Here is a 19,500-nt window from a genome sequence, read left to right as displayed (position 1 = left end):
AATTGAATATTTCTTAAGATATCACATTTTTAAGTTGGATAGCTCTGTATTGCATGGCAAATGTTTTACTTAACCATAAATTTCCAACAGTACGTTGCATAGTAGGCCTTGAAATTTGATTTTTTTTTCAATTTCTTAACGAAAGCGAGTGAATGTTCCAAAATTGAATTTATGTATGTATGTATTGTATGTATGTATGTATTTATGTATATATGTATTGTATGTATGCATTTGAACCCCCGTCTTGGCAGGACTTGGCGTGGTTCACGGATATAAGAAAATGACAAAATGTTTAATTTTGAGCGCTTCAACTGGAATTTTCTAGGTTTATGGCCCAGAAGCTAGCCTGAAAATATGAGCTCATTTGGTTAGGGTTGGTGGGTCCAATTTTTTCCTGAAGGGTTTTTGAAGTTTTTTAAAACATGCTCAAAAAATTAACCTATATATTTTCGGGATCAATTCCTAGCGCTTTGCGATGTTCTACAAATTTGTTCCCCGGATCAAAATCTTTGAGAATTTTTCACAATAAGAAAATTTGATAGCGTTTTGGAAAACTTTGTCGAAGAAGATGATAAATGTGAAAATTCCCCATAGGCCCCCGGGTGATTAAAGTTCCATTCTTACTTCAGGTCAAAACTGGGCTCATATTATCAGGCTAGCTTCTGGGGCCTTAAAACTAGAAAATTTCTGTTGAAGCGCTCGAAATTAAACATTTTGTCATTTTCTTATATCCGTGAACCACGCCAAGTTCTGCCAAGACGAGGGTTCAAATGCATACATACAATACATACATACATAAATTCAAGTTTGGAACATTCACTTGCTTCCGTTAAGAAATTGAAAAAAAAACTAATTTCAAGGCCTACAATGTACTGTTGAAAATTTATGGTTAAGAGCGAGTCCACGAACAGGGCATACCCCTTTGTATGGGACGTCGTTTGGACCTCACCAATCTACCTGAAATTTTTTAGGGATTGTTTGTACATATAAAACTAGCATCTGGCCAAAATATGAGCACTCTAGGTCAACGGGAAGTGGGGCAAATCGGGACACAAAGTTTGAAGGTTCAAAAACGTCAAAAATCGTAAAAAGACTGTAACTTGAGTAAAATTCAATTTAATTTCTAAATTTAAAATGCATCTGAAAGGGCTTAAAAAATGCAACAAAATGCAGGGTAGAGCATCCCAATTGGTTGAATCTAAAGGGAGTTATTGGCATTTTAGTGAAAAAATAGCACAATATTCAAACTCAAATAAAAAAGTGTTCCATCAAGATATCAACTCGGTTCGACGTGCAGCTTGTAGGGGACATCTGGGACTACCATCTGAGACTGAGAACGCTTTGGGTAAGGCAGTTTAACATATTAAATTGACACTTTTACTTTTAGTGAATTTTTTGGTTGTAAATTTTTGCTCGGGGGACCCCTTAGTTCCCATTTTCTGATGATAATTTCATCATATTCGTGTTCCTGAGACAATTTCACAATAGAAACATGCATAAAAATGTTCATTTTCATCCATTTTAACCCTTTAAAAAATGAAAGTTAAAAAAAATCTTCGATTCATATTTATTGAAAATCAAGTTTGTTTCCAAGGATACTAGATGACACCAGAAAAAAGCAGCATCTCAATTTTTTTTAACTTTCATTTTTTAAAGGGTTAAAATGGATGAAAATAAACATTTTTATGCATGTTTCTATTGTGAAATTGTCTCAGGAACACGAATATGATGAAATTATCATCAGAAAATGGGATCTAAGGGGTCCCCCGAGCAAACATTTACAACCAAAAAATTCACTAAAAGTAAAAGTGTCAATTTAATTTGTTAAACTGCCTTACCCAAAGCGTTCTCAGTCTCAGATGGTAGTCCCAGATGTCCCCTACAAGCTGCAGGTCGAACCGAGTTGATATCTGGATGGAACACTTTTTTATTTGAGTTTGAAAATTGTGCTATTTTTTCACTAAAATGCCAATAACTCCCTTTAGATTCAACCAATTGGGATGCTTTACCCTGCATTTGGTTGCATTTTTTAAGCCCTTTCAGATGCATTTTAAATTTAGAAATTAAATTGAATTTTACTCAAGTTACAGTCTTTTTACGATTTTTGACGTTTTTGAACCTTCAAACTTTGTGTCCCGATTTGCCCCACTTCCCGTTGACCTAGAGTGCTCATATTTTGGCCAGATGCTAGTTTTATATGTACAAACAACCCCTGAAAATTTTAGGCAGATTGGTGAGGTCGATGCGAGATGGGTATGCTTTGCTCGTGGACTCGCTCTTAAGTAAAACATTTGCTATGCAATACAGAGCTATCCAACTTAAAAATTTGATATCTCAAGAAATATTCAATTTACCCTGAGGTTTTGATTGAATTTAATGTAAAAAACTCTCAGCAATCGAAGGATTAAAAATGCATTTTAAAACTTAAAGCGCAAAATTTTCATATCTGGCAACACTGTTAGTAAATTTTGAGTACGCCATTCGATTCTACGTCAAAAAATCTTCAAATATGCATAGCCAAAAGTTCACTTTTTGTAAACTTTTCTCTTAGCAAAATGCATTTTAAAAATGAGGTTTTTCAAAAATCTCAGAAAAAGAGGGGGATGCCACGTGCGCGGGGGTGGACCAAATGTCACCAAACTTGGGATTCTTTGTTTTTGGGGCAAAAACAACCCCTATGCCAAATATGAGCAGATTTGGTGAAGGTCGATGTTGGACGCGTGGTCACTTGGGAAGGAATGCCCCAGTTGTAAAAAGTATCATTAACCGGTTAGTGAGCAAATCTGTAGAATTTCGCAAATCGACTTTTCATTTTTTTATTTGTATTAAATTTTTGAAATTTTGGGATGATCATTCAAAAGTGCTGAGAAAACATTTGAAAATCTGTATCTCGAGAAGGGATTTTCTGATTGCTTTGTTGTGTTATTTACAAAAGGGTATATATTTAACACTTTTTTATGGAATCTGAATAATAATCTGAAACTTTGCCGAAAACAACATCGATCAGAAAATGTCATCTTGAGATACAGATTTTCAAATGTTTTCATAGCACTTTTCTATGAACAGCCCCCAAATTTGTATGGAGACTTGTATGAAGAAACGATTATGCAAAATGGCTTATTTGGACATAATGAGTTGATGGAAAAAGTTTCATACAAATAAAAAAATTGCAAAAATAAAATTATGATTCTTTTTTGCAAAATTCGAGAGAACTGCTCGAATTTCTAAAAGAAAACGATTGAAATGTTGAATCGAAATGTATTAATCAAAAATAGCTCCAAAAGAGAATGAAATCATCTAGTTCCTTAAGAATGGTAAAGAAAAATAAACTCAAATAGGTTTAGAGTAACATTTGAAACTAACTAACTTCATTACGCTTCATAAGCCCAATAACTTACCAATTCAAATTTGATTAATTCTCATCGCAAGTACTACTAATACCTCGCCCCCATTCCTTTTTCCAAACAAAGCCACTCTAAAATGCTTCAACCTCCTCCCTTTTTGGTGACATTTTCACCCGAGGTACGATCACGGGTTGGAGCGTCATTTTTTTCGCAGCTCATTAAGTCAGTTCTCGGTGCTCTGCTTTCCTAGAATTGCTACTTCCCTGAGCTGGGACAAGGTACGGCGCTGGATTGACCTCGCCCCGTTATAACATTACTGCGCACTCAATTTATTCCTGACAGGAGGTGGCGACGGTGCTGGTCCGTAGTGGCACACAATGCTTTCTTCGTCGTAATTTTTTTTTACTCTAGGATAGCTTTTAGGAAGTGGCGAGCGATTCAGCAGAAAAGGACCTCTCGCTGCGAGAGTGGAAATCCTAATGGGGAAAAATGGCACTGCTTTGCCCCCCACAAAAAAAGAAGGGGCAATCGGGGTCAATTCTAGAAACTCAAAATTTTATTTTTTTTCTAGAACTTTTAGTTTTGTCTGTAGTCCTTTTTACCCCAATTCCCCCTTAGAAAAAAAATGAAAACCCATTCCCTTCCGGTTGCTGCAAACGTAGGAGAAATGAATGCAAAGTGACTTTTCACTTTGCTCTTCCCCCCACTACAACTGAATGCCATTACCGAGCTGCAGTTTGCATTACTTCCAGTGCAGTGCGTTCGCGCAATGTGCTGTACAATTGAGGTTAGTTCCACCCCCCCGAAAGTGCTAATCCTTCGCTTGCTTTTTGAGGTTAAGTACCCTCCCGAGGAGGAGGAGGAGGGCAGACAATTTTGGCGCCAACTTACCCCCGTGCTAACCAGCGACAGCATCGTCCGCTCGTTCAGCGCCAACGTTTCGCCCTGTTTCATCTTGATGCGCTTCTTGTCCAGACACTTCATCGCGTACATCTTGCCGGTGTCGGCCTTCCGGCAGCCGTACACCTCACCGAAGCCGCCCCGCCCGATGATCCGGTGCACGCTGAAGTCGTTCATCGTGAGCTGGGAAGAGAGGGAAAACGATTATTTAATTAATTTTATGTATCAATTGCTTAACCCTCTACAACGGATCCCCGCATCTAAGCGAGCTTCGATCTTAAAATTCACCAAAAATCAATTTTTAAACCAATTTTTGATCTTAATAAAGCATCGAAACGAAAAACTGTAAAAATTTGCAAAAAAATAGGGTTGGAAGTTTGATTTGTTCTATGTGATTTTGTCAATGATTTTAATATTGCATTTTTTCTGGGGTCAACTTTGGCTGTGTTTTTTCCCTAACATTTTCTATATTTTACGTCTCAGACTATATCCCTACGTTTTGCCTTCCTCACTGAGGTAAGGCTATAATCCTGCTCTAAAAATGAACTTTTTATTAAAAACTCAAAGACCCATCTTCATGTATACATATCGACTCAGAATCGAAAACTGAACAAATGTCTGTGTGTGTGTATGTGTGTGTGTATGTGTGTGTGTATGTGTGTGTGTATGTGTGTGTATGTATGTATGTGACTAAAATTCTCACTGAGTTTTCTCAGCACTGGCTGAACCGATTTTGATCAAACCAGTTGCAATCGACTTGGTTTAGGGTCCCATACATCGCTATTGAATTGTTTGAAGTTTCGATAACTAGTTCAAAAGTTATGTATAAAAATGTGTATTCACATATATCCGGATCTCATTTTAATGCATGTAAACGATGTCCGGATCCATCATCCGACCCATCGTTGGTTAGTTAATTGAAAGACCTATCCAACGAGTCCACAACATTGAAGATCTGGCAACCCTGTCTCGAGTTATGACCACTTAAGTGATATTTATGTACTTTTTTGAAGCCGGATCTCACTTAAATGCATGTAAACGATGTCCGGATCCATCATCCGACCCATCGTTGGTTAGATAATTGAAAGACCTTTCCAACGAGTCCATAACATTGAAGATCTGGCAACCCTGTCTCGAGTTATGACCACTTAAGTGATATTTATGTACTTTTTTGAAGCCGGATCTCACTTAAATGTATGTAAACGATGTCCGGATCCATCTTCCAACCCATCGTTGGTTAGGTAATTGAAAGACCTTTCCAAAGAGTCCACAACATTGAAGATCTGGCTACCCTGTCTCGAGTTATGACCACTTAAGTGATATTTATGTACTTTTTTGAAGCCGGATCTCACTTAAATGTATGTAAACGATGTCCGGATCCATCATCCGACCCATCGTTGGTTAGATAATTGAAAGACCTTTCCAACGAGTCCATAACATTGAAGATCTGGCAACCCTGTCTCGAGTTATGACCACTTAAGTGATATTTATGTACTTTTTTGAAGCCGGATCTCACTTAAATGTATGTAAACGATGTCCGGATCCATCTTCCAACCCATCGTTGGTTAGGTAATTGAAAGACCTTTCCAAAGAGTCCACAACATTGAAGATCTGGCTACCCTGTCTCGAGTGATGACCACCTAAGAGATATTTATGTACTTTTTTGAAGCCGGATCTCACTTAAATGTATGTACACGATGTCTGGATCCAACATCCAACCCATCGTTGGTTAGGTAATTGAAAGACCTTTCCAACGAGTCCATAACATTGAAGATCTGGCAACCCTGTCTCGAGTTATGACCACTTAAGTGATATTTATGTACTTTTTTGAAGCCGGATCTCACTTAAATGTATGTAAACGATGTCCGGATCCATCTTCCAACCCATCGTTGGTTAGGTAATTGAAAGACCTTTCCAAAGAGTCCACAACATTGAAGATCTGGCTACCCTGTCTCGAGTTATGACCACTTAAGTGATATTTATGTACTTTTTTGAAGCCGGATCTCACTTAAATGTATGTAAACGATGTCCGGATCCATCATCCAACCCATCGTTGGTTAGGTAATTGAAAGACCTTTCCAACGAGTCCACAACATTGAAGATGTGGCAACCCTGTCTCGAGTGATGACCACCTAAGAGATATTTATGTACTTTTTTGAAGCCGGATCTCACTTAAATGTATGTACACGATGTCTGGATCCAACATCCAACCCATCGTTGGTTAGGTAATTGAAAGTCTTTTCCAACGAGTCCACAACATTGAAGATCTGGCAACCCTTTCTCGAGTTATGACCACTTAAGTGACATTTATGTACTTTTTTGAAGCCGGATCTCATTTAAATGTATGTAAACGATGTCCGGATCCATCATCCGACCCATCGTTGGTTAGGTAATTGAAAGACCTTTCCAACGAGTCTACAACATTGAAGATCTGGCAACACTGTCTCGAGTTATGACCACTTAAGTGATATTTATGTACTTTTTTGAAGCCGGATCTCACTTAAATGTATGTAAACGATGTCCGGATCCATCATCCAACCCATCGTTGGTTAGGAAATTGAAAGACCTTTCCAACGAGTCCACAACATTGAAGATCTGGCAACCCTGTCTCGAGTTATGACCTCTTAAGAGATATTTATGTACTTTTTTGAAGCCGGATCTCACTTAAATGTATGTAAACGATGTCCGGATCCATCTTCCAACCTATCGTTGATTAGTTAATTGAAAGACCTTTCCAACGAGTCCTCAACATTGAAGATCTGGCAACCCTGTCTTGAGTTATGACCACTTAAGAGATATTTATGTACTTTTTTGAAGCCGGATCTCACTTAAATGTATGTAAACGATGTTCGGATCCATCGTCTGACCCATCGTTGATTAGGTAATTGAAAGACCTTTCCAAAGAGTCCACATCATTGAAGATCTGGCAACCCTGTCTCGAGTTATGACCACTTAAGTGATATTTATGTACTTTTTTGAAGCCGGATCTCACTTAAATGTATGTAAACGATGTCCGGATCCATCATCCAACCCATCGTTGGTTAGGTAATTGAAAGACCTTTCCAACGAGTCCACAACATTGAAGATGTGGCAACCCTGTCTCGAGTTATGACCACCTAAGAGATATTTATGTACTTTTTTGAAGCCGGATCTCACTTAAATGTATGTAAACGATGTCCGGATCCATCTTCCAACCCATCGTTGGTTAGTTAATTGAAAGACCTTTCCAACGAGTCCACAACATTGAAGATCTGGCAACCCTGTCTTGAATTATGACCACTTAAGAGATATTTATGTACTTTTTTGAAGCCGTATCTCACTTGAATGTATGTAAACGATGTCTGGATCCATCATCCGACCCATCGTTGGTTAGGTAATTGCAAGACCTTTCCAACGAGTCCAGTATTTTTCTAGATCTAAAAAAATAGCTGAAATATTTGTCCAAACCACGCATATTACCTATTGTTGGTAAAAAGTTACCCATTGTTGGTAAAAAGTGAGGAAGGCATCAACCACATAGGTGGATTAAGTTAGTTTTTTCTTACAACTTAAATAATAATGGTCTCTATAGTACAAGTAAAATAATGAAAAAGTGGCCAATTCTTTCACAAAGCATTTTTTAAAGGTTTTCAAATGTTAGGTCATTTTTTAAAAATCTGAAAATATTTTAATCGGAAAGATCACACAATTTTACATTACAATGGCTATATGCACTTGACAGTTTGCAAATTTATGTTGAAATCAATCATAAATAAACAAAAAAATATGTAAACGGCAGTTCACTCTGCGCCTGACAGAATTGGCTCAAAACTGATTTTTCAAACATTTAATTCATTCTAGTTTCTGTTTCAAAATGAATGCGTCAAAAGTGCATATAAGTCATTCTTATGTAAAATTGTCTGATCTTTCCAATTAAAATATTTTCAGATTTTTCAAACCTATCCTAACAGTCGAAAACGTCCAGAAATGCTTTAATAGAGTTAAGTGCATTTTGGATGGCCACATAAAGCCTCCGCTCTAAATAAAGAGCGATTTTCAAAACAAAATTGTTACAAATGCGGAATTGGGTCAATTGGCAGGGCCAAACATTCAATATTACGCCCATTTGAAATGTTAGTCTTGATTATACATTTTTTTTTAATTTTTCGAAAAGATCGGAAAATTTCACGAATGTTTCATATTTTAACATTGAAAATCGAACTATTAATTGCTGAGATATCGACATTAGAAAATAGTGGGTTGTTTGGGTGAGACTTAGAAAACATAAATTTTCCTGTTTTTTAACCTTTGCATGGCAATATCTCAGCAACTATGGGTCGTATCAACAAAGTTCATCAAAGCAAAATATAGAGAATTTTCTCAGCTTTCAAAAATATTTTTTTTTCAAAGGTGGGCAAACATGGGCACTAATTATAAAAAATGAAAAGCTTCGAAGTTTTCTAAGTCTCACCCAATCAGCCCACCATTTTCTAATGACGTTATCTCAGCAATTAATGGTCCGATTTTCAAAAGCAATTAATGGTCCGATTTCGAAAAAAATATTTTGAAGATTTTTAATCGAGACTAACATTTTAAAAGGGAATACATTGAATATTACGCCCATTTAAAATTGTAGTCTTGATTTAAAAAAATTCAAAATATTTTTTTCGAAAAGACCAAAAAATTTCACGAATGTGTCATGTATTAACATTGAAAATCGGACCATTAATTGCTGATATATCGTCATTAGAAATTGGTGTGTGTTTTTTGTGAGATTTTGAAAACTTCAATTTTCGTGTTTCTTTTTCTTAAAGCGGCTCTATCTCAGCAACCCGAGATCCAATCTTCAATGTCTCTTAGACAATTTTATATCAAATTTTCTGAACTTAAAAAAAAAAATTTTGGAAATGGTCACTCATGGTCACCATTTTTAAAAAATTAGAAAAACTGCAAATATTTCGCGTAAATCATACTTTCGGTGGCTATATTTTGTAAACGGAGCCCTTTATCAATAAACCTGTAAAGTACTATTCGATTGCAAATTCAATTTTGCATTAAAAAATAATGTCAAACTTGTTTTTGCATGAAACTTCAATTTTTCCAAAAATCACTATTTTTTTCAAAAATTAATAACTCGGCGACAGATTTTTTGACCATGTTCTTCTATGGCTCAAAAGTTGCGGATTTTTGTCCCCTAAAACATATCAAAAAATCTCGAAAATCAAAAAAAAATACGTGTTTTGGGAAATTGAGATTTAGTGAAAAAAAAGTTGATGAAAAAATCTGCAATTTTTTTTCCGTGTGCTTATTTGTTTCTCAAAAGTCCTCAACAATACCTACAACTTTGCCGAAGACACCAAATTGATCAGAAAATTCACTCAAAAGTTACAGCTGTTTGAATATTTACATACCATTTTTGTATGGACAGCAGCCAAAATTGTATGGAGACTTGTATGGGTGAACCAATGACGCAAAATAGCTTATTTGGTCATAGGGAAGGCCTCCACAAAGTTTGAGTTAAATCAAAAAATACAAAAAATAAAAATGGTCGAAATCTGCCGATTTCGTAGAGACTTGCTCTACTCTGGAAATTTATGAAAAGTTGGCATTTTATGTCCTCTAAAACATATCGAAAAATAAAAAAAAATAAAAATAGTGTTTTTTTGCAAATCAAAACAAAAAGTTAAATTAAAAATCACTAACTTTTTTGTACCGTGTATCATTTTTTTCAGTGTAGTCCATATCCACACCTACAACTTTGCCCAAGACACCAAATCGATCAAAAAATTCCATCAAACATACAGATTTTTGAATTTTCACATATCATTTTTGTATGGACAGCTGCCAAATTTGTATGGAAAATTAAATGAACAAACTAATGATGCAAAATGGCTTCTTTGGGCATACCGAAGGCACCAAAAAAGTTTCAGCCGGATTAAAAAATACAAAAAAAAATCGAATGACCGAAATCTTAGAGAATTGCTCACATTTAATTAAGTACGATTTTTGTTTCAATTTCGCACACTGTGCACTGTGCACAACAATCAAAAAAGGAAATTAATCTGAACAGTTTAATAGCTACTCTCAATTATTATTTTTTATTTTTTCATGGGTCAGAAAATTATTTATAATTGATATTGATAAGATTGAAAATAAAAATAATCAAAAAAAAAAAAAGTTATTCAAATAACTTTGATCATAGCTTGATCTATGTCAAAGAAACCAAATTTATCAGAAAGTGCAGAACATCGAATATTTTTACCTTAATTTTGTATTCATTTCTCTTATTTTCGTAAAACGATTATTTGGTTTCTGATCTTGACTATGGTTTTGACAGAACAAGTTTCTAAAAAAATCCTGTTTTGTACTATATAGTAATAATAAAAAAATAAAAATAATAAATAACAATAAAAATAATAAGAAAAAAGCAAAAAAAAAATCAAAAAGCTGTCACAGGCAAACTTATGGAAAATTGAACGAGCTTTCCGGTAAAAATATTTACGATGCTGAAAATCCAAGTCTGTCATACCAAAAACCACAAAAAAACATTTTTTTCAGCATTTTTATTTTTAAAACCGCTGTATCTTCCCAAGGATTGGACATAGGACAATGGTCAATATGGAGACTTTTATGTAACATTGTCTGGGGAATCGATTCCCTTTACTGGTTTTTGAAAATGTTGACGCTTAGACCACTTTTCAAAAAAAAAAATCAGTTTTGGTAAATGATTTTTGTATTTTTTTTAGGAGAGACATACCATCCTGCATTTTTCGTCAGTTTGGTAACATCTTAGTGTATTTCCTCAAAAATTTTGAACGAAAAAAATCGTGACATCACCTTGAAATTTAACTTTTGAACTTAAAAATCGAATAATGTCATAAAAGTGGCGTGTATTTTTGTTTCAGTGTATTTTTTTCTGAAAGCCCGTCCAATTTCCTACAAGATTGTCTTCGACCACTTTTTGATACGATGCAACGGCTTTGAGATACAGTAATTTTTAAATTGCAAAATACAAAAATATTTAAATACTTTACGCCCTTCTCAAATGTTATTTTCCAGTACAAATGGCTCCATATACAGAAAAATGGCTTATATAGGCCTAGGATAACATGTCTACAAATTTTCATTGAGATCGGAGAGGGTCGGTTACTAAAGTACCAGGAAAATTCCTGATTTGAGCTGGAATTGCTCATACAAGATTTTGGTATGATTTCATGATATGTATTTTACCATCTATTACTGATCAACCAAGGGCACATTTTGGTCCCTGTTATTTGCCCAAGTTTGGAATTTCCGTGTTATTTACCCCTGCTCGGGAAAACGTGTCAAAATTTGAGCAACCTTTTCACTCAAAAATGAAGCCAAGAAGCATTATTTGACCAATCATACCGTTTCATGTGTATGTGTGTGTGTGTGTTTTGCACGATAAAGAACGTGTTTGAAGAAGCTTGCTTCTTGAGAAAAATGGGCGGCAAAAGTTTTTCAATCACGTTCCTCACCATGGCCGGGCACGTGTGGATGAGTCATGCTTCGAAGGATGAATCAACTTTTGTGTGAAAGTGTCAGTTTTCAAAGTGGAAGAGGAAAGTTGTTCTGTTTGGGTTGCGTTTTATTGCTGACTCAAGACGGGATATTGACGTGATTTTTTTATTGGGGTTTGATGATTTAAAAAAAGTATTTGTAAAAGAGTTTCATCATTTTTATTCCAGTTTGAAAACTTTATGTAATGCCCAATCATGAAATTGCTCTCCAACCATAATCACCCCTCAGGGGGCACTTAAATCGCAAAGTCTTTAGCGCAATGACTTCCACGGAAAATTAATTTTGAAAATGGATCACCACACACACACACGTGAGCGTCACCTAAGGCAAACATCAACGGAAATTTTCCTCGCCTATTTACGCACAAAAAGAAACTCGTAAAGTACACTTATCTTACGAGTTGCTTGCACGGAAAGAAAAGCTCGCTCGCAAAAAATCTTCCCACACTGACTGCAGACTGTACTTTGGGTTCCCTCGGGGGAGCGAGGACATCCATCGTGGCAGGACTTAGGGACGATGCGCCCAGAAGACGACGACGACGACGACGTGATTAGATAAGGTAATTAATTGAATCAGTATTTATCGCTCTCGTGTCAGGCTACCATTACGAGTTCCTGGTAAAACGGTGTGGTCTTTCCTTCTAGTGTAATTTTGTTTTCCCTTAAGGTTTTTTTTTCTTTTGGTGGAAATATATTGGATATTGACGAGGTTGAACGGAAAAGAGTCGATTGCATTGAGATGCTGATAATATTGGATTAAGGACTAAAATTATGGCTTTTGATTTTAGTATGGAAAAGTAAAACTGTATTTGTAATATTTGATTTCAAAATGTCAAAAACATTTACAAAGAGAAAAAAAGAGAAAACTTTGGCAGCGTGATTTGCAAATCCCCGGGGTCTCTTGGTCCTCATCGGATGAGGCTATTCGATTGGAGGTTGAAATCGAATCAAAATCTCATTTGTGACGGTTGGAGTGGAAAAAAGGTCCCACTCAGCAACCCAAGCAGAGTGCGTCGCAATAAGATGTGTTAAATTGTCTCTTTTGATAGTCGAAAAAAAATCGATTTGAACAGTTCAAGAGCATTTGTGAATGGTTTTGAAATTGCGTGAGATTTAATTAACATTTTTGAGAGGGAAGACGAAATATAAAGAACTGACCGACCTTTCATATTAAAAATCTTTCAAAACGCAAAATAATGCAAACTAACATCTTTGAACATAAAGATTTTTTATGAAAAATCTAAATCCAATTTTTTTTTTCAAACTATTAACTTAAGAGTTAAGGTTCATCCTAAAAATTAAAACATTATCATAAATGTAAGAGGGTTGAAATTTTTGTATTTTTTTTGTAATTTTTGTAATTTTTGTAATTTTTGTAATTTTTGTAATTTTTATAATTTTTGTAATTTTTGTAATTTTTGTAATTTTTGTAATTTTTGTAATTTTTGTAATTTTTGTAATTTTTGTAATTTTTGTAATTTTTGTAATTTTTGTAATTTTTGTAATTTTTTTTTTTTTGAATTTTTTGTAATTTTTGTAATTTTTTTAATTTTTGTAATTTTTGTAATATTTGTAATTTTTGTAATTTTTGTAATTTTTGTAATTTTTGTAATTTTTGTAATTTTTGTAATTTTTGTAATTTTTGTAATTTTTGTAATTTTTGTAATTTTTGTAATTTTTGTAATTTTGTAATTTTGTAATTTTTGTAATTTTGTAATTTTGTAATTTTGTAATTTTGTAATTTTGTATTTTTGTAATTTTTGTAATTTTATATTTTTGTATTTTTGTAATTTTGTAATTTTGTAATTTTTGTAATTTTGTAATTTTGTAATTTTGTAATTTTGTAATTTTGTAATTTTTGTAATTTTGTAATTTTGTAATTTTGTAATTTTTGTAATTTTGTAATTTTGTAATTTTGTAATTTTTGTAATTTTGTAATTTTGTAATTTTGTAATTTTTGTAATTTTGTAATTTTTGTAATTTTGTAATTTTTGTAATTTTGTAATTTTGTAATTTTGTAATTTTTGTAATTTTTGTAATTTTGTAATTTTTGTAATTTTGTTATTTTTGTAATTTTGTAATTTTGTAATTTTGTATTTTTGTATTTTTGTATTTTTGTATTTTTGTAATTTTTAATTTTAATTTTTGTTAATTTTGTAATTTTTGTAATTTTTGTAATTTTTGTAATTTTGTAATTTTTGTAATTTTGTAATTTTGTAATTTTTGTAATTTTGTAATTTTTGTAATTTTTGTAATTTTGTAATTTTGTAATTTTTGTAATTTTGTAATTTTGTAATTTTGTAATTTTTGTAATTTTTGTAATTTTTGTAATTTTGTAATTTTGTAATTTTGTAATTTTGTAATTTTGTAATTTTGTAATTTTGTAATTTTGTAATTTTGTAATTTTTGTAATTTTTGTAATTTTTGTAATTTTTAATTTTTGTAATTTTGTAATTTTGTAATTTTTGTAATTTTGTAATTTTGTAATTTTGTAATTTTGTTTTTAATTTTGTAATTTTTGTAATTTTTGTAATTTTTGTAATTTTGTAATTTTGTAATTTTGTAATTTTGTAATTTTGTAATTTTGTAATTTTTGTAATTTTGTAATTTTGTAATTTTGTAATTTTTGTATTTTTGTAATTTTGTAATTTTTGTAATTTTTGTAATTTTGTAATTTTTGTAATTTTGTAATTTTGTAATTTTGTAATTTTTGTAATTTTTGTAATTTTTGTAATTTTTGTAATTTTGTAATTTTGTAATTTTGTAATTTTGTAATTTTTGTAATTTTTGTAATTTTTGTAATTTTGTAATTTTGTAATTTTTGTAATTTTTAATTTTGTAATTTTTGTAATTTTTGTAATTTTTAATTTTGTAATTTTGTAATTTTTGTAATTTTTGTAATTTTGTAATTTTTGTAATTTTGTAATTTTGTAATTTTGTAATTTTGTAATTTTGTAATTTTTGTAATTTTGTAATTTTGTAATTTTGTAATTTTTGTAATTTTGTAATTTTGTAATTTTGTAATTTTTGTATTTTTGTAATTTTTGTAATTTTGTAATTTTGTAATTTTTGTAATTTTTGTAATTTTTGTATTTTTTGTAATTTTTGTAATTTTTGTAATTTTTGTAATTTTTGTAATTTTTGTAATTTTTGTCATTTTTATCATTTTTGTCATTATTGTTAAATTTGTCATTTTTGTCATTTTTGTAATTTTTGTAATTTTTGTAATTTTTGTAATTTTTATAATTTTTGTAATTTTTGTAATTTTTGTAATTTTTGTAATTTTTGTAATTTTTGTAATTTTTGTAATTTTTGTAATTTTTGTAATTTTTGTAATTTTGTAATTTTTGTAATTTTTGTAATTTTGTAATTTTGTAATTTTGTAATTTTTGTAATTTTGTAATTTTGTAATTTTGTAATTTTGTAATTTTTGTAATTTTGTAATTTTTGTAATTTTGTAATTTTGTAATTTTTGTAATTTTGTAATTTTGTAATTTTGTAATTTTGTAATTTTGTAATTTTGTAATTTTGTAATTTTTGTAATTTTTGTAATTTTGTAATTTTGTAATTTTGTAATTTTGTAATTTTTGTATTTTTGTATTTTTGTAATTTTGTAATTTTTGTAATTTTGTAATTTTTGTAATTTTGTAATTTTGTAATTTTGTAATTTTTGTAATTTTTGTAATTTTGTAATTTTGTAATTTTGTAATTTTGTAATTTTGTAATTTTGTAATTTTTGTAATTTTTGTAATTTTGTAATTTTTGTAATTTTGTAATTTTTGTAATTTTGTAATTTTTGTAATTTTTGTAATTTTTGTAATTTTTGTAATTTTTGTAATTTTTGTAATTTTTGTAATTTTTGTAATTTTTGTAATTTTTGTAATTTTTGTAATTTTTGTAATTTTTGTAATTTTTGTAATTTTTGTAATTTTTGTCATTTTTATCATTTTTGTCATTATTGTTAAATTTGTCATTTTTGTCATTTTTCTAAATTTTTTGTCATTTTGGTATTTTATTATATTTAAATGTATTTTAATATTTTATTAAATACCTGATCATTCAACCATCCACAAACTGTAAGTGAATTCCACCGAAAACTATCCCTTCCCCGCCAACACTAATCATCACTCACCGTGAAATTGCTCGTTCTAATTAAGTTTTCACTCATGCTACCCCTCACCAACCCACCTTCCAGTGAAAACCCATCGATCCGGTAAAGCACGTCGTACCCCGGAAAACTTTCGCCTTCCTCGAAGGCGCGCTTCTTCCATTTTCGCCAAACAAAATCATCTGCCAAAACGGAAACTTTTCCATCAAATCAATTTATTGGCCAAATTGAAAAGTTATTCAAATTTCGCGTCTCCGACTGTCCCTGGCATTTGCCAAATTTGCACTTAGTTCTCCGCCAAGTGACTGGAATAAAATACTCACTCTCTCTCCCTCTCCTTCTGACAAAGAGCGTGAGCTTTTCACGCGAATCAAAGGGATCAAGTCAGGAAGGTGCTGTGTCCTATCCCTCGCCTAGACCAGACCAAAATCCATGATAAAGCTGACAGACCAAATCTGTCAGACCAAGACATGTCAGACCAAAGAGCAAAAAGTAAACAATCTTGGTCTTCAACGTAGGTGCATACAAATCAACAAAAGGAAAATTTAAAAAAGATTTTATTTTTCCATTTCAATGACTGGATTTGGACTGCAAAATTGAATGGACGTCAGAAAATGATTAAACAGTGCGGCGTCCTGTACACCGACAATTAATTTTTGATCGCGTTTTCGGTTTACACCTGAAAAATCTTGAAATTATTTATACGGATTTGTGATTCCTCTCTTTCCACCATTCCCTTGGGATCAAGTATCGAGAGATAGAAGGGAATTTTCCGGGAAAATCGTTGCCAGTTGTGGCGCGTGGGCGCGAGATTGTTTGTTTTCCCGCGTGGTCGTTTAGGTGGAGGGGGAAAGCAGATTTTTCTCACCATTTGTTGACGGCGATGGGGAAATCGAGTGAAAATAAAATAAAAAAAAAGCGCCCCAAGGTAGATAATCCAATATTCCTGGCCCAAAAAATGGCTGCTGAGAAATTCGTGGGAAAATTGGTACATTTTGGAAAGCAATTTCGAATCCGTAAAAATTGTGCAGTAAATCGATTGTCTTCGCCGAAATAAGCCAACAAAGAAGCGGAGATGAGGGCATTCCAAGAGCAGAAAACAAACAGACTTTGGTACCGAACGATGTCTGTTATTGGCACTTTGATGCTCCCTGAGATGGGTGGGTGCGTGGGTTGGGGGGAAAATCTTGGACTTTTCCTTTTCCTGAGTGTGCCACCCATCAACACCAAATTGCGGGCCAGCATTCCAATAAGATATGATGGCACAGGGAACTTGAGTGCCTTTTTTCCTGGGTGATGGGTCTTTGGAAGGTACATGGATGGTGCATTGGCGTTTCAATATTTTTTACTTAACTTGTATTTAAACCCTTAGTTTTTTTGTGATTCTCTGTGCTTCAATTAGGCATAAAATTTGAAAATCATGTATGTTTTTGGGATTTAATAAAAGGTATTTTTTTTCAAGTTGAGATTTCCAATAAATTTTTAGCTTAATGTATTTTATATTAATTAGTTGCGTTGTCTTTAAAATTAAAACACAAAAAACTTCCACTTATTTTAAACTTTTACAGACAACTTTGTCCCAAGAAACATCAATAATCACCATCATCATCACCATAATCCAACCAACCTCATCGTCACACAAAAGTCCAATGGTTTGGATCAATTGGTGGGTGGTTTCGGTGGTGATGGCAGCAAAAGCAGGAGCCATCCACTTTCTGCTGATTTGCTTCCCCGGAATTCTCATCGCCACTCGTCGTCAAATTTCGCGCACTCCAAGATCTGCTGATCGAACCACTACACTACACACTCAAACACAACCTCGAACGCAAAATAGAGATCAAGTGGTTTGTGACCCTGCCATTAGTCTTGGTATTTTACACGGTGATTGAAAGTTATTATTGTTTTCTAATTTAACTTACGTTGAGATTTTGTAAGAAATTTATTTTACAATAAATCACAATGACTAAAAAAAATACTTATTCAAAAATGTGTATTTTTTTTAGCGTGTACCCAATAACATAGAAAGAAATCGCCCTTTGTCGCACAGTCAGCACAATTCCACCAAATGCCATTATCGGTGACCGAGACAAAGGGCGCATCTCTCCAAAGCATACTAGCTTTCTGTGTACTTGTGCGTGATTGTGTGTTGGCAATAGTAAGACACAGCTGAAAAAATGTCTTTGGAATTAATATTTCACTTTTATCATACTGTTACTTTAGAAATATCATCTTGTTCGTTTACATAAAATTTCAAAAATAACTTCAGACAAAAATATTTTTAGACATTTTTTCACAGTTCAAAAATGTCAAGTGTGGGCGTACGCCAAGAAGTACTACGGGAAAATCATAGATGACCAACCGAAGCGAAAATTCACTGATTTTCCCTGAAGCCGCATTGTGAGAACTGCCAACGACGCAAAAGCGAGTAGAACTTCTCGAAAGCAAATTATGCGCGTAAAAAGAAGCCCAAGTTTATCGCTCATCTCAGCAACCCAACCAAAAAAAAATCAAGTAACCAAGCGTCCACATCAACTAACCTGGATGTTGAGCTCGAGGTTCTTCCACTGGCAGAAGCGGGTGTACTTGTCGCTTTCGAGAAACTTCCGGAACGGTTCGCCCCGCAGGTGGTGGAAGATTTCCTCGATGTACGGCTCGAACAGGTTCACCGGCACCTCGTTCTTCATCAGATACTTTTGCACGTGCGCCACCGCCTCCTTCGAGTATTCCTGTAAGGGAGGGAGAGATAGAAAGAAAGAGACGGAATCAATTTTTTGTACGTCACGAATTGTAAATAACTTTGTTAGATTATGCTATTCTCTGAGATTTCAGATATCTTTTTATATCCTTGTAATTTTCATTTTACTGCCAATTGAAAATCAAATACATTTTTGAACGCATTGAACATTGTTGAGATAATAAAAATGTAAATTCCCAAAATAGGATGACGCCATAGCTATTTCTTAATTTTAATTAAATATGGCCGATGCAAATATTTTTCAATGGTTTTGTCCCACGGCTCGGGCCGGGGTCGACGGGAGGGGGGAGAGGGGGTGCATAGTCTCAACATTTGAATGCAAAAAGTGCTTTAAAATGCATTTTACACTAGTTCAGTTGTTTTGCAATCATTAGTTTTCAAAAAAAGTAAGATTTGACGAAAACAACAAAGTTTACGAAAAAAAAAACTTGCGGTACTAAACATCGAATATTTTCAAAAAATTAAAAGATGTTTAAACCAACCCAAACATGCTAAAAATGATTTAAAATGCAGGGGAATGCATTTTAATTTTACACAGAAGAGGTACATATTTTATGTCAGAAAAAATGTGTAAATTTACCTATAAAAATGTGTAATTTTACCACTTTTCTGGTGTAATTTCGTAAATTTGTTTTTAAATGTAATTACTTACAATGTTTTCATACTTATTCTATGAAACGTTATTTTCAGTATCCTTATTATTTGGAGGAACTATATGTACCTTATGATTTTTTTTTAATCTGCAAATACAAGATCGTTTCTTGAGCTTTTTGGGACTAAAAATTTTAGTTTTACATGTTTACAAATAATATATTTCCCTTATCGAGATTTTTGCAACGACTTGATCAACTTTTTTTTCCTTTTTATAATGTC

At 32.8% G+C, this 19,500-nt stretch overlaps 1 protein-coding gene across 6 annotated transcripts in view; it reads right to left on the bottom strand.

Moving 5' to 3' along the window:
* Positions 1-19,500, bottom strand: part of LOC6036095 (G protein-coupled receptor kinase 1) — a 301,613-nt gene that overhangs the window by 70,818 nt on the left and 211,295 nt on the right. For all 6 annotated transcript variants that reach the window (XM_038255303.1, XM_038255309.1, XM_038255304.1 and 3 more), the window contains exons 6-7: positions 18,410-18,598; positions 4,236-4,427 (exon numbers count right to left, since the gene is read on the bottom strand). In XM_038255303.1, the coding sequence (XP_038111231.1) occupies positions 4,236-4,427; positions 18,410-18,598 (381 nt within the window). The remainder of the gene's footprint in view (positions 1-4,235; positions 4,428-18,409; positions 18,599-19,500) is intronic.

The sequence above is a fragment of the Culex quinquefasciatus genome, chromosome 2 (assembly GCF_015732765.1).
Source record: "Culex quinquefasciatus strain JHB chromosome 2, VPISU_Cqui_1.0_pri_paternal, whole genome shotgun sequence".
Taxonomy (NCBI): Eukaryota; Metazoa; Arthropoda; class Insecta; order Diptera; family Culicidae; genus Culex; species Culex quinquefasciatus.
The sequence above is the reverse complement of the archived record's forward strand: the minus strand, read 5'-3'. Positions and strand labels throughout refer to the sequence as shown.